The sequence below is a fragment of the Erinaceus europaeus genome, chromosome 12 (genome assembly GCF_950295315.1).
Source record: "Erinaceus europaeus chromosome 12, mEriEur2.1, whole genome shotgun sequence".
Taxonomy (NCBI): domain Eukaryota; kingdom Metazoa; phylum Chordata; class Mammalia; order Eulipotyphla; family Erinaceidae; genus Erinaceus; species Erinaceus europaeus.
Genome location: NC_080173.1, coordinates 61,125,344 through 61,140,579, shown reverse-complemented (window position 1 = coordinate 61,140,579; position 15,236 = coordinate 61,125,344). Strand labels below are relative to the sequence as shown.

At 38.8% G+C, this 15,236-nt stretch overlaps 1 protein-coding gene across 1 annotated transcript in view; it reads right to left on the bottom strand.

Moving 5' to 3' along the window:
* Positions 1-13,902: 13,902 nt before the first annotated feature.
* LOC103116739 (phosphatidylcholine transfer protein) overlaps positions 13,903-15,236 on the bottom strand; it is a 51,349-nt gene continuing 50,015 nt past the window's right edge. Inside the window, exon 6 of the mRNA XM_060203780.1 lies at positions 13,903-14,000. Coding sequence (XP_060059763.1) covers positions 13,989-14,000 — 12 coding nt within the window. The 3' untranslated portion in view covers positions 13,903-13,988. The remainder of the gene's footprint in view (positions 14,001-15,236) is intronic.

Sequence of the window (15,236 nt, the reverse complement as noted above, 5' to 3'; positions counted from 1 at the left end):
GCCATTTTGTCTGACATTACATGTATATAAATGGCAGAGCCAGAATTGGATTATAGGTTTATCTGGAGTAGAAGAGGCGGGCATGCATATAGCTGCAATTGACAAGACAGAACTCAGGACATCAGTTACCATATAGGAAAAACTTGACATGTCTTATTTATGATACAGGTTTTCAATTGATCTGGATTTTGCCAAGCTGTGCTTCTCCATCTTCCTGAAAATGATATCCACATCCCCAACACATATCAGGTCATGCCTTGTCATTTCTATTTCTGTTCTTTTTCATATACGGGTGTCTTTGCCTCTAAAAAAAACTCAGCTGCCTGATTGTAGGGGAGCTACACTAACTTCAAGACTCAATATAAGAATTACTTCTCCTGCCCCAGACTGTGTTTCATCATATTTTGTATATACCTGTAACTTAGTATTCATCATATTTATGGCTTCCTTTTTCTACTTCACTATCCACCATCAGTAAATCATGAATACTTTAAAGGCAGGGGCAATGTTTAGCTGTCTCCTATAATCTAAAGCCCCAGAAGAGTTCTTTATCCAATGTTACTTGAATAATTAATTAATATTTTAGGGTGAGATTTTATGAACAAATATATTTTCCAATAAGGTAATTTATTATTGGGAGTTGGGTGGTAGCACAGCGGGCTAAACGCATGTAGCTCAAAGTGCAAGCACCCACGTATGGATCCCGGTTCTAGCCCCCAGCTCCCCACCTGCAGGGGAGTAGCTTAACAGGTGGTGAAGCAGGTCTGCAGGTGTCTGTCTTTCTCTCCCCTGTCTGTCTTCCCCTCCTCTCTCCATTTCTCTCTGTCCTATCTAACAACAATGACACTAATAACCACAACAACAAGCAACAAGGACAACAAAAGGGAAAATAAATAAAAAGTGAAAAGATAATTTATTATTATTGTTTATATATATTTTATCTGATAGGACAGAGAGAAATTCAGAGGAGATGAAGAGTGAAAGAATACTGTAGACCTGCTTCACCACTTGTAAAGCATCCCCCGTGGGTGAGAATTCAGGGCTCAAACCTGTGTCCTTGTATATGGTAGCCTGTGTGCTCAGCCAGATGTGCCACTGCCTGTCCTCCAGCCCCACCCCCATTATTTTTATCATCATCATCAGTTAGGCTCCATTGTTCTGGACCAACTTTTTCAGAGAGGCAGAAGGAGAGAGAGAAGTGGGGGAGGGAGAGAGAGAGGGAGAGAGGAGAGAGAGAAAGAGAGAGGGAGAGAGAGGGAGAGAGGGATAGACAGAGACAGAGAGAGACAGAGAGAGATAGAGAGAGAGACAATACTACTTAAGATTTCTTCCATGCAGTGGGGGGCAAACTCAAACTTGGTTCCTTGCACAGGTGAGCTATCATATTGGCCCTTCTAGTAGGAGTTTTAAACTACTTTTCTACCAAGGTAATGCAACTGTGCAATTTGTTACTGCCTTCCATTCTTGAGGGGAAGACTTAAGACTATAAAATCTGAATTTAAAATAATTAAACTACACATGTATGGTACAAAATACAGCTCAGTCACCAGGTCATCATGAGGCAGAGCTCAGGAAAGATAATAAGCCAGCATAGGGCCTTGCCATAAACACAGGACAATAGCAGCCTAATGGTCAACCAAGGATCCATTATCATTGCCAGAGATCACCTTTATATTAAAAAGTATAAGCTCCCCAATTCTTCCACTATTGAACAAAATGATAAATTTCAGATTCCACGCCATCTTGATGAAAATAGGATAGCTAATAAGAAGAGGCCATTTCTGGCTTACTGTGGCAACTCTTATAGAAAAGATTTCACATAATCATCTCTGTCTCCTTCAAAAGAAGCCTGTGAAGTCAGTACCAGGATGACAATGTGTAACAGCCCCCAAAAGGCTGTTGGCATTAATCCTTGCCAATTTCCCTCTAAACCTTGGCACATCTTATGCTGAAGGCACACATGTTATTGTCATTTAAGCATGAATGCTGAACCACTGAGGCTTTTCTTCTTTCTTCTTTTTCTTTATTTTCTTTGTTTCTTTCTTTCTTTCTTTTTTAACTGGGCGTTCTGTTAACTCTGTGGTTTTATGAAATATTACTCCAGGTCATTTATCTACCAGAACATACTGTGATCTGTAAGCTCCATCTTTCTTGCAGCTTTCACATTCTATTAAAATAGTTTTTTTTTTTCTTACCAGGAAATTTACTCAGGCAGGGGAGTTCATTTGAGGTTGAAACTAAAGTGGCCAATTATCTCTCAGGCATTAGTTGCATATGATCTTCACCCCAAGTTTTGGAAATAAAGAAAACGTTTAACAAACATTCTGCTCCAAAGTTAATGTTTTGGAAAGAATAACAGTATGATGGGAATAAATGACATGCTCTTTAGTGAACTTTAGTGTCATTGTCTGTTAACACACACTGTGGTGTGCCAGCCTAAGCAATCCGTTTCTGAACTGTTGAGCTTATGGTGTTTGTGTTGCATCACTGACCAAGTTGAGAATGCAGGGAGTTGTGTCTGTGGGAACTGACCTAGGCAAAGCGGTGAGTCTATTTGCTTTTTCATTCTGATAATACCCAGACCATAATTATTCTCTATGAAATAGCACTTGGGCCTTTTTCATCAGAGACTATCTGGTTTCTCACTTGGTTATATTGATCCTAAAACTATATCATTTAATATAACAGATCCAAGGGATTATTTTAATCTTACTCCAAGATGGACTAGGTATGATGTCTTTTGCTAGATTCTGGAAGAACAGTAGGATGCTCACAAAAGAACCTTGACTCCATTTCTGTGAGAGGCCCAGAATAGACAAATCCATAGAGACAAAATGCCCAGTAGTGGTTACCTAGAATTGGGAGGATGGGCTAATTGAGAATTACTGTCTTAAAAATTGGGGTTTATTATGAGAATAATAAAACTGTTCTAAAATTGTGATAGCAATTATATACCTGAATATACTTGTAACTCTGAGTATACATATAGCTCTTGAATTGGAAAATTTTTTAAAATAAAGATTGTTTTATTTATTAATTGTTTTATTTTCAATTTCAATGAAACAGATATACAGAGATAAAGATAAGGGAGAGAGAGGGAGGGAGAGAGAGAGGGAGGAAGGGAGAGAAAGAGAGAGGGAGAGAGAGAGAGAGAGGGGAGAGAGAGAGAGAGAGTAGCTACAGCACTGCTCTGGGTCACAGTGGTACAGAAGAATGAACCTGGGACTCTGGAGCCTCAGGCACTAAAGTCTTTTTTTCAATTTCTTTATTGGGGATTAATGCTTTACAGTTGACAGTAAATGTAATAGTTTGTACATGCATAACATTTCTCAGTTTTCCACACAAAAATACAACCCCCACTAGGTCTTCTGCCATCCTGTTCCAGGAATAAAAGTTTTTTTTTTTTTTTGCATAACCATTATACTGTCTCTTCAACCCTTGAACTGTACACTTAATTTTTTTTGTTTACTTCTTTATTCTATTTGATAAGACAGAAATTGAGAGGGATGGAGGAGATAGTGAGACACCTGCAGACCTGCTTCATCACTCATGAAGCTTCCCAGCACCCACCCCATCCCCTGTCCTCAGTAGGAAGGGAACAGGGTCGTGAACCGAGGTCCTTAAACATTATAACAATTGCACTCAATTGAGTACACGGCCATGCAGCCATGGCCACACAGCTCCAAATTGTACACTTTCAATGGGCACATTGTATGTACATAAATGATACCTCAATAAAGTTCCATAAAAGCAAAAAATTAACATGTCTTCACAGAGTGGAGGAAAGCTAATAATAATTCCAGGTTGGAAACACTCAGGACTAAAAACAGGTAGCACAGCATGCTAACTAAGCTCCCAAACAACTTAGCTCTGAGACTTGTAGGGTGTCCTTTCTCTTGTAACTTTCACAGTTCCAAGGCATGGAAAATCTTGGATGAAGGAGAAAGAAGATTATACTTATAGCAGCAGAGAAGTCTTTAATTATTGAATGCAAATGAGGAAGACTGCAGAAAATGTCTTGGGAACAGGAACCCTAGGATCTTTTGGTGGAATCCCCATGCAAGTGAATATTCTCTTACAGTTGGTTACAAGCAATGAGCTTTTTAAAAAGGGGCAAGGGAGTGGGATAATTGTTCTTTAAGTTGAAGGGCTGCTTCTCCTCTTAATGCAGTCTCCATTCTAAAGATGACTTCACTAAGACAGCACTGTCCATATGGGGCCAGGTGGTGGTGCACCTGGTTGAGTGCACATGTTACAATGTGCAAGGACCCAGATTCCATCCCCTGGTTCCCAGCTGTAGGGGGAAAGCTTCACAAGTGGTGAAGCAAGGCTGCAGATGTCTCTCTGTCTCTCTCCCTCCTTGTCATCCCCTTCCCTCTCTATTTCTACCTGTCTCTATCCAATAAATATAGTTAAAAAAAAAAAAAAAAAGACAGCACTGTCTCTAGCCCACTCTGTCTCCCAAGCTCCTAGCACAAAGGGTTCTGGAATCAGGGATGACTACCAAACAAATAATTAAGAACTAACCTTGTAGCAATCAGTAAGCTAAAATGTTGTCCCATGCGCAAACCTATTTTTCAGATTATGCAGACTGTCATAGAATTATTAAGGTTGACGAAGAAATTCTATTTCATGTTTAAATGACTTCTCTTTTATCTTTTTTTTTGGGGTGTGGACTTTTTCTATTTAAAACAGTTCATTACCGGGGACCAGAAAATAGCTCAAATGATAAAGTGTATGCTCCATCATGTGGCATAACCCAGGGTCCAGGCCCCCCAAACCACAGGGGAACATCATGCAGGGCAGGTAATAGATGACAGGGCAAAGAACCTAACATTTCCTCTTCTCTTAGTGGTGCCTGTGACTGGTTGATAATTTTGCCTATTAACACTGTAATATATATATATATATATATATATATATATATATATATATATAGAGAGAGAGAGAGAGAGAGAGAGAGAGAGAGAGATGGAGAAAGACAGAGATAGGGACAGAGTGAGAGACAACAGAAACACGCTTTCCTTCAATGGAGTGAGAGTTGGAATTGAACTTGGGCCATACACATGATAAAGCAGAGCACTAAATAAGAGAGCTATCTCATTAGCCCATACTGCACTTTTTTTGAAGCTTGTGGGTCAACTAGACTGAGTGATGTGGTGTGTGGTGTCATGGCTTGCTTCTCTAATCCTCACTTCGCTAGGAGAAAGAGTTCCTTTTCCCAGTGCAGTTTGCTCTCCACCTTGCATAACAGTGTAAACTTTGGCTTTCGAACGTGGCCAAATACCTGTTATGAACTTGAACCCGTGGTCTCCCAGGCTAAGATAATGGTGCTACCAGCTGAGTGACTCAGATGTATTTCCTGAGTGAATGACTAAATAGATCCAAAGGTATGCGAGGCATTTCTTTCTCTCCACCTCACCCAGCCTTGGCACTGGCTGCTGGCACTGCCAGAGGATCCCACCCCTAGGAGCCACTGCTGGGTGGTCACCAAGACTCCAGAGCACAGGCTGCTTTGTCAGCTCATCAGTGTGTTTCTTCACCCTCAGCTTTCCTAGCTTGAAAATGACTAGCAGGAGCACTCATGGTAATGAACAGTTTTGACTCTTCTCTTCTGTCTTCCAAGAGCTGGTTTGTTTATTTATTTATTTATTTATTTAATGAGAGCTTCTTATAGAGGACAGAGTAGGAAATTCACCTCTGTCAATTTGGGTCTTCATACTCCAGAGCAAATCTAAAAAATACCAGGGTTTATCAATGAAAGATGGGAAGTAAATAACAGACTTAGGTCATCTGAAGATTATTTATCTTCTGAAAAGAAATATGGGGCAAATAGAGAAAATTCTCTCAATCCATAATTACAGTCACATTACAATAGATAGCATTCAGTGGTGCACACCAGAAATATATAGTGTTAAAATGCAACACTTTAATACAAAATTGATAGAAAAAAATTACAATGTATGAGTAAATATTAACAAAGTTAATAAAACCCCAAAGAAGAATGTGTCCAACAAATAAAACACAAAACAATGTACTTCTTTTTAGTTTAGTATGTTAATAATTGAATAGAAATTATTAATATGCTCCTCTCTCTCTTTCCTTCTACTCCTCCTCCTGTCTCTCCTCCTCATTCTTCTCCTCCTCCTCTCCCCTCACCCCCCCTGCCAAGCATGAAATTGTTGTTAATTACTGGGAGTAACTTCACTCAGGATTTGCTACCCACTCCTCTGGGTCTCTTATTGGAAGGATTGATAACCCCCTAGGCTGTCTGGCACCAGATTCTCTTCAGGAAGGGGTAAGTATCAGATAACTCTTTCTAGTGGAAGGGTGCTTCTCTTAGCTCAGTATTAGGTGTGAACCTCAAAGGCTTAGAAAAGTCCTCAGATTTTCTCCCAGTTTACTGCCAAGAAGGTGGGATCAGATAGAGTTACTGACCTGATGAAAACATATCTCAGATGAAAATATATCTCAATAAGCTCATCATCTGCCTTGGAGTCTGTGTGCAACCATCCTAAGTCAGCCTTAGAATGTGAAAATAACAGTTGAGCATTATGACTTTGGTTGAGTGGCTTCCACTAGTAGTTCTGACAATGTTTTCAGTGCCTGGGTTGCATTTCTCTTAGTGTTCTCCCTGACAATCCATGACAAAAGGGTGGGAGGGGTGGGGGGGTATCCAGGCCATTATTCCTACTTGATATATTTATGTACATCTATGACAACAAGTTATAGTGACAAAATGAACTCCAATCTTGAGGGTCTTATCTGTTCACTTGGACTAAATCTCCTAGAACACTGTTTTCTTTCTTTGTGATATGAGAGAAATATTAGTAGCTACCTAATATTACTGTGAGGATAAAATGAGACCGAGCTTACAAAGTTTCCCAACAGTTCCTAGTGGATAGTGAGAGCTCAGTAAGCATTAGTAGTGTTATAATCATTCTCTTTATTACATTAACCTCTATTCTTCACTTTATCCACCTCAGAGTGAGCTAAAAGCAACTTGATGTAATGGTTAGACAAAGGAGCCTGAATCAGAATTTCCATATGAAAACTGAGTAATTTTTGACAGTTACCTTGATCATCTCATCTATTTCCATATCTAAAAAATGCAACCAGTGATCTTCACAGGATTGTTGGGACTGTCCAGTATGGTAAGAAACAAGAAAATGTTTAATACATACTCTGTAGGTAGTGGCTGAATCTAAGTTTAGGTCACTCACCCAGTTTGTCCCCCACTTTTTTTTCTTCTTATGCTTGCAGGTATCCCACTCTCTCCTGTGCTCCTTCCAATAAGAGAAGCAGGACAGGAAGCCAAAGCATTAGCAAGCTTTGGCAGGCACTGGACATGGAGTGTAATCATAAGACCACCGTGCAGAACTTCGACAGCCGAATGTGCAAATGATGATTTCCAAGCTGGAATATCACCCAAATATGTTTTTGGAGCCACGGTGACCACATCCCAGCTGGACTGGGGAAGAAAAATTGTCCAGCCAAGGCTTTTAAAATTATTTTTATTTAAAAGTATGAATCATCAGGCAAGTGGCTCATTCCAGTCAGGTGCTGGATTTAGATTCTATATCACAGCTGCTTCTTGGCACCTGAGCATAACAAACATTCCTGGGTCAGTGGAGGTCAATGGAGGTCATAGATGAGCATCTTTTGTGGCTTAACTGAGGAGACCCTGAGAATAGCACTTAAATGTTCCATAACTCAGTTTCTCAGTATACAAAATGGGATAATAGTAATAATAATAAGGAGGAGGAGGAGGAGAAGGAATACTGCACAGAGCATTTGTAGGATTAAATAAGTGTGTAAAACATTTTTGAAGAAAGCATAGCATATAGTAAGTATTAAGAGGCTGCTGGCTATAATGACAATGTTATTATACGAAAGCCTTTAATACTTTTCAAAAGACTCATATTTTCACCTTGACTTAAGTACACTTTTTTGAGGAAAAAAACTGCCTATGAAATGTGAAATGGTGTTACAGAGTTATTTGAAATACATAAGAGCTGATTCTTAAGAGTTTGGGTGATTTGAAATTATTACTCTATGTTGGAGAAAATGTGAGAGCTAATTATCATAGGACATGTAAGACTCAAATTGTGACCATAACATAAAAAGCACTATATGGAAGGTTAATAGTTTTGGCAAATACTATCTATTATGGGGTGGAGACATAGGTTAACTAGAAAAGCAGAGGATTTGTATCCAGTAGTTCCTGGTTTGACCCTTAGTGCTACATGTGCTGGGGTATTATTTTTACTCCTATTTCTCTCTTTCTCATGTGACTATCTCTTGTATGATTTAAATAGTAAAGTAGATTTTTTTAAGGATACTTAAAAAAATAACTTGCCATGATGTCTTTATAGAATTCTGACACCCTTGTTGCTAATTTGCATACAATAGAAATAACCAAGATTTTTCTTTTTCTTTCTTTTTTAAAAATTCTTTATTTATTTATTGGATAGAGACAGCCAGAAATTGAGAGGCAGGGGAGATAGAGAGGGAGAGAGAGACAGAGAGACACTTGCATACCGGCTTCACTACTTGTGAAGCTTTCCCCCTGCAGGTGGGTACTGGGGTCTTGAACCTGGGTCCTTGTGCACTCTAACATGTGCATCCAACCAGGTGCACCACCACCCAGCCCCAAGATTTTTCTTAAACTATCTGATTTTTACTTGCTTTGTACATCAATCCTGTTTTCCAGTCTCCTAGTCTCTCAACCACTAATTCTCATGGTCTAGCTGATGACAACTGACATACCCTAGCCATGTACCGTTGGGTCAAGCTATGGTTTGGTTTTCTAAAATTTTGACCCATGAAGCCTCTTTTGAAAATATCCCAGTAGGTTGATTCAAGTTCTTTTTCTAAATACTGTATTCATAGAGAATTCCAATATAAATAAAATATGGTTAAACTATCACTGACCTTCTTATGTTTTGGAACGATAAGTAACAGAACTACTCCACTTCTGTAATCAAAGCAGTAAGGGTAATACCATCTCATTAAAATCAAACTCAATGAAAGAGATTCTGAAAAACACAGAACATTTAGCAAGTTGTGTTCTCACACAACCTGTGATACAGCCTGTATGTTATAACATTTTCTAGACTTCTTTCTCATCTATTAAGTTGAGTTTGTGTGGTCCAGGAGATGGTGCAGTGGATAAAGTATTAGACTTTCAAGCATGAGATCTTGAGTTCGATCCCCAGCAGCACGTGTACCAGATGTGTCTGGTTCTTTCTCTCTCCTCCTATCTTTCTTCTCTTTTTAAAGATTTTATTTATTTATTAATGTGAAACATAGGAGGAGAGAGAAAGAACCAACATCATCCTGTTACGTGTGCTGCCGGGGATTGAACTCAGGACCTCATGCTTGAGAGTCCAATGCTTTATCCACTGTGCCACCTCCCAGACCACTCCTCCTATCTTTCTCATTAAAAATAATTTTTTAAAAAAATCTTAAAGTTGACATATATTTATCCTACTCTAAGGTAAATTGTTAAGAGATTACAGATGTAAAATTATACCTAGATAACCTTTCAAAGAAAGAAAAAATAAGACTTGATTGAACTTAATTTTTATTAATAAGGACAAATGTATTTTGATGGGAGGCAAGAAAAATTAAAATGGCCATTGTTTTCAAGAGCATAGGATGGAAATTCTAGTTTTTTTGGTTTTTTCTTTTTTATTTTTTGTTGTTGTTTTTCTCCCTACAAGACTTATTTTCTCTTTTGGAGACAGAAGACAAAAGAATAGAGTATTATTTTGTATTTTCTTTCCTGAAAAATACCTTTTTAGACTCAAGATTTGTGGAGACTAGTGATATACCGTTCAGGGTTGGCAAAGTTTTTGTTCTCTTTGCATTAAATCACTGCCTTTCAAATTATTAAAAGGAAACATGTTGGAAAAGTTACTCAATATTGGATTGGCTCAAGTATGTTAGTTTTAGTTGAGTTTTTAGAAACTGCATTAACTGTGCCCTGGGGTGTAGGTAGGAGGCTGGAATATGTTTCTTTGTTGTCTTTGAGGAAGTGCAAGCTTTGGCTCATTCTATGACTGACCTCCCGAGACTCTTCATGTTCTCTTCTCTTCAGACATCTTTCTAATTGATATTTTACCCCCTATTATTAAGACTAAGGTTTACTACAATGATGCTAAGAGCTTTGAATACAGATAAAAGATTATTAATTGGCAGTTAGACTGAATGATTTGGAATGATGAATGTAGTGACATCTAATTTCTGTGAGCCTTGAGGTTAGTTTGCCATTTCTTTCTTTTTTTTTTCTTTTTGTCATTTTGCACTCCTCAAAATTAAGATAAAATATAAGAAATCTAGTGATCAGTGTGGAAAAATGACCCTCCATCTATTGAGTGCCTGCTACTTGCCAGAATTTTCTACACCTTTTAGTTTAACCCATTTTTATTAGTGATTTACAAAATTAAAAAAATAACAGGGATACAATTCCATACCATTCCCATCACCAGACTTCTGTGTCCCCATTCCCTCCACTGCAATAGTTCTCCCAATGTCACAGATAGGAGTTAACTATTATTCCTGTAACTACACACACACACACACACACACACACACACACACACACACACACACACACACACATATATATATTTGCCCTTTTATTCCCTGTGGTCTTGCCTTCTCTTCCTTTCTAAGTCACACCTATACCTATTACTACTTCCAAATGCCTTTCCTTTCTTCCTCTTCTCTCTCTGGGCCCCTGATGGACTTGGAGTACAGAGCCCTCTGGTCATCTTTCTCTAACATTTCTCCTCCTCTGAAGGTATGCACCAAAATTCTTCATGGGGTACAGAAGGTAGAGTTCTGTAATTGCCTCTCTGTTGGACATGGGTATTGACAGGTAGATCCATATCCCTCAGCCTATTTCTATAATTTCTTAATGGGTTTGGACTCTGGTGAGGTGAAGTTCCAAGACACATTGACATGGTCATCCACCCATAGAGTTCAGGATGGAATCACAGTAACATCTACAACTTGAGTTTAATCCATTTAAAAAAACCTTTTCTCATGCCTGGGCTTCTAACACATGAAATTCCCCTATTCCCACACTCACTTATTCTTTCTTTTGATTTCAGATAGAGGCAGAGAGGAGTTTCCTACTGGTGCCATATCTCAAGTCTGGGACCTTGCATATGGTAAGACTCATACCCTAGCAGGTGAGCTCTCTACCCTGGTTTAACTCATTCATTTTTTTGCAATAACTCCTGAGACAAGTAGTGCTATCTCTTTTTGATGAACAGGTAAACTTACCTTAAATAACTTGCCTAATATCACATGTAAGAAATGATATTCAGGTGGTCTAGGAGGTGGCACAGTGGATAAAACATTGGATTCTCAAGCATGAGGTCCTGAGTTCAGTCCCCAGCAGCACATGTACCAGAGTGATGTCTTGTTCTTTCTCTCTCTCTTCCTATCTTTATCATTAATAAATAAATAAAATCTTTTTTAAAAAATGCTACTCAGATTGGTCTGGGAGGTGGTGCAGTGGTGGAGCTTTGGATTCTCAAGCATGAGGTCCCGAGTTTGATCCACCGCAGCACATGTGCCAGATTGATGTCTGGTTCTTTCTCTCTCCTCCTATCTTTCTCATAAATAAATAAAATATTTTTTAAAAGTGCTACTCAGGGTGAAGCATGTAACAAATACTTCTCAGGAGGAAGTGAGGTTAATTCAAATTTTGATAGAGGCAAGATATAGCAAAAATCTTAAGGAAGCCCATTTTATTCATAAGATTTGTCAGTATGGAAGTTCATGATTTAAAAAAAAAATGTATGACCAGTTAGTAACCAAAAGAGCCATCATTAAAGTATTCTAGTTGATTGTCCTTATCCAGCTTTTGTAGTCCTTACTTTGTCTGACAAGGTTAGCCTTGGAATGATTGAGGGAAGTGAAATAGAAATAGGTGAGGAGAGTATCTAGATCTAGGTAGAAACTATTGGATTAAGTACGTTATGTTGTGGCTGTTTTTTTTTTTTTTTCTTATACTCTTTTTAATTTTTTTAATCTTTATTTGTTGGATAGAGACTGTCAGAAATTGAGAGAGAAGGGGGTGATAGAGAAGGAGAGAGACAGAGAGACACCTGCAGCACTGCTTCACCACTTGTGAAGCTTTCCCCCTGCAGGTAGGAACCAGGGGCTCGAACCTGGGTCCTTGCACACTATAACATGTGTGCTCAACCAGGTGCGCCACAAACTGGCCCCACCCTCCCCTTGTTTAGGTCTTCCTACTTGCTTGTTGCCCTTACTGGGCCACTGCAAACTATTGTGTACTTTTTTTTAAGGTATACATTTTCTCCTAACTTATGGATACATATGCACATGTGCTCTGTCTCTTGGGCCTGGTCCATATCTAGGGGCTGTAGCTGTGTTAGGAAGTGCACCACCTGAAATGGAATTACAGAGTCCTATAAGCTAGGAATGGTCTCGCCAGAGTACTGAAGCTAAAGGGTTGACATGGAAGGCTTGTCCTCTATAACATAGTCTGAAGTGAACATGTTGAGGTGGTACTGCTGGTACTGATCAGGCTGAGATCAGCAGATGCAGTCTCAATTGGTTTGTGTCGAGAAAAGACTGCTGAAAAAACAAACCTCACTGCTGAGGTTCTAGAACTGGGAGGAATATGGGTTTTCAGAGAGTCCTGGGATTCCCACACAGATATGATGGGCCTAGACCTCTAACAGATCCTTCTCCAGTGTCACTGGTCATCTCCATAAGGAACAACATAATGGACCTTCTTGTGGGCCCCTACATGACTTTGTCCTCAATGTGGTTCAGCAATGGTAGGGACTGCCCCTTTCTCTGAAGGGAGGTTGGACCAAAATACTACTTGAGGAAGATAGGTGTGGCAATGGGTACAGCCTAGAATGCTCCTAGCTATGACCACAGAATATGAGCTCAGACCTACAAGGATGCAGAGGTTACACAGGCTCCTGCACTGAATATAGACCCCAGATCAAATCAATGGGGTTTATAGTTAATGGTATTTATAGACCTTCCCCATATTTGGGAGCTACTCTCTTCCCTCATACAGCTTTCTGGTCCTATTTCCAATTCTTACATCTCCCCAGACAACACCTTTGGTCCACCTGCATGTTGGCTGTCAGGCTCAGGCAAAAATTAGTAAAGTCATGAGTCTCTTGGAATATACCTAACATAGACCTACTAGCTTTTACCAAAATGGAGACCCCAAATCTCATCTGCTATATTCTTGCCTTTAGGTTCGTGGTTATCGAACAACCAGTTCTTCCTTATAGCTTAATGCTTTTTCAGACACCAAGTTGTAGATGCTACCATGATGCCAACCTGACTTGCCCAGGCAGACAACCTCACCAGTATACTCTGGAATCCCATCTCTTTGTAGCTCTGTGATACTAGGGGAAGACAGAAACAGGCTGGGAGTATTGACCAACCTGCTAATGCCCATGTTCAGCCAAAAAGCAATTATAGAAGCCAGACATTCCACTTTTTGCATACCATAATGATCCTGGGCCCATGCTTCCAGAGAGATAAAGAATAGGAAAGCTTTCAAGGGAGGGGATGGGATATGGAATGCTGGTGGTGGGAGTTGTGTGGAATTTTACCCCTCCTATCTTATGGTCTTGTTGATATGTTTTTTATTTTATAAATAAATTTTAAAAATGCATGGCCAGAAAACACATCACTTAAATGTCAATGGTGATAAGACTTAGGTTCAGTGTTTATTCTAATATGAACGGATGGTGTGTTTTTGAATAAATCACTTCTCATGGGGTCAGCTCAATGGCAATTCATCTGGTAGAGAACACATGATCCCACGCAAGAGGACCCAGGTTCAAGTGTCCAGTTCACACTGAGAGTGGGGCTTTTCCACAAGTGGTGAGGCAGTGCTGCAGGTGTCTCTCCTTCTCTTTCTCTCAAAAAGAAGAAGGCCACAGGGAATAGCGAATATTTTCAGGCACCATGCCTCAGCAATAACCCTGGAAGCAAAATAATATTAATAAATTATTTTGCATGTCTGTGTTTTAGCTATATATTCTTAACATTGTTAGAAATATTAAATGATATAAAATATTAAGGAAGCTATAAAAACAGAACATAAGAAGCACAAGATTAAATTGCAATTAGCATCATCAATGTTCCTATCATTATTAAAACCTTTCCATTTTACCAACACTGTAAGTAGCATTATCACCAATATCTGCTTTATTTACTCTTAGGATTTTATGAGGTTATAATGAGATAACTGACATGAAAATGCTTTGTATAGAAAAGCTAGAAGCATTTTAAACGTACTAGAATTTTAAAGTCAGGTAGAGCCAAAAAACACAGTTTTCAAATGCAAGAAGCTGAATTCCAGGTAATTATTGTGTGCATTGCAGCTGTTTTTGACTCTAGTCTACTTCAGGGTCTTCACTCCAGAAAATCTAAAGAAATGTTTTAAATTACAAAAGCAAACATATTTCACAAATGTATCCAGTCTAGGATGCTTGAATTTGTAATGGTCAGTGCTGTACATATATATATATGAAATTATTATATATAATATATATATATATTATTGATTATTAATGATTATTTCATATATATATATATGAAATAATCATTGGAATTTTTAACAAGGTCAGTCAAATCTCCTGCACTGAATTCTATCAAAAAGGAAGGTGTGTTGGTCATAGATTTACTGTCATATAAAAGGCATGGGTGTACTATATCAATGTATAGAGAGGAAAAACAATAAAGACCCAAGGATTCTTTGTGCTCAGAAGAGATGACTAGAGCTGATCCTCAGCCTAAAGTGTACATATGGTTCTGATATGTATGTCTGTCTTGCCAAGTCATATGGGAGAAGAGCAGAGACCAAGACATCCCAGAATACTGGTGACTAGTTTCTGCCAGTAGTCATCTATGAGCTGTATTAGTCACGTAAACACGGCTCTTAATGAACACAGCTGCTGCAATCTCAGTGGTTTCCAACTAACAGTTTGGGTGATGATACTGGTGATAAAAAAAAAATCACCATAACGCATCAGCATGATTTTATTGTCTCAAGGAATACACTGTCTTTAACAGTTCATTTTTGTAGACTCTAACATGGCCTGACATCTGCATAGAAGGGGAATTATGGAAATTTAAAAGATCCTGCCATCATCAAAGTAACTATACCCTATAACCACTCCTTGTATGTTCTGAAAAACTCTTTTTAAAAATTTTTT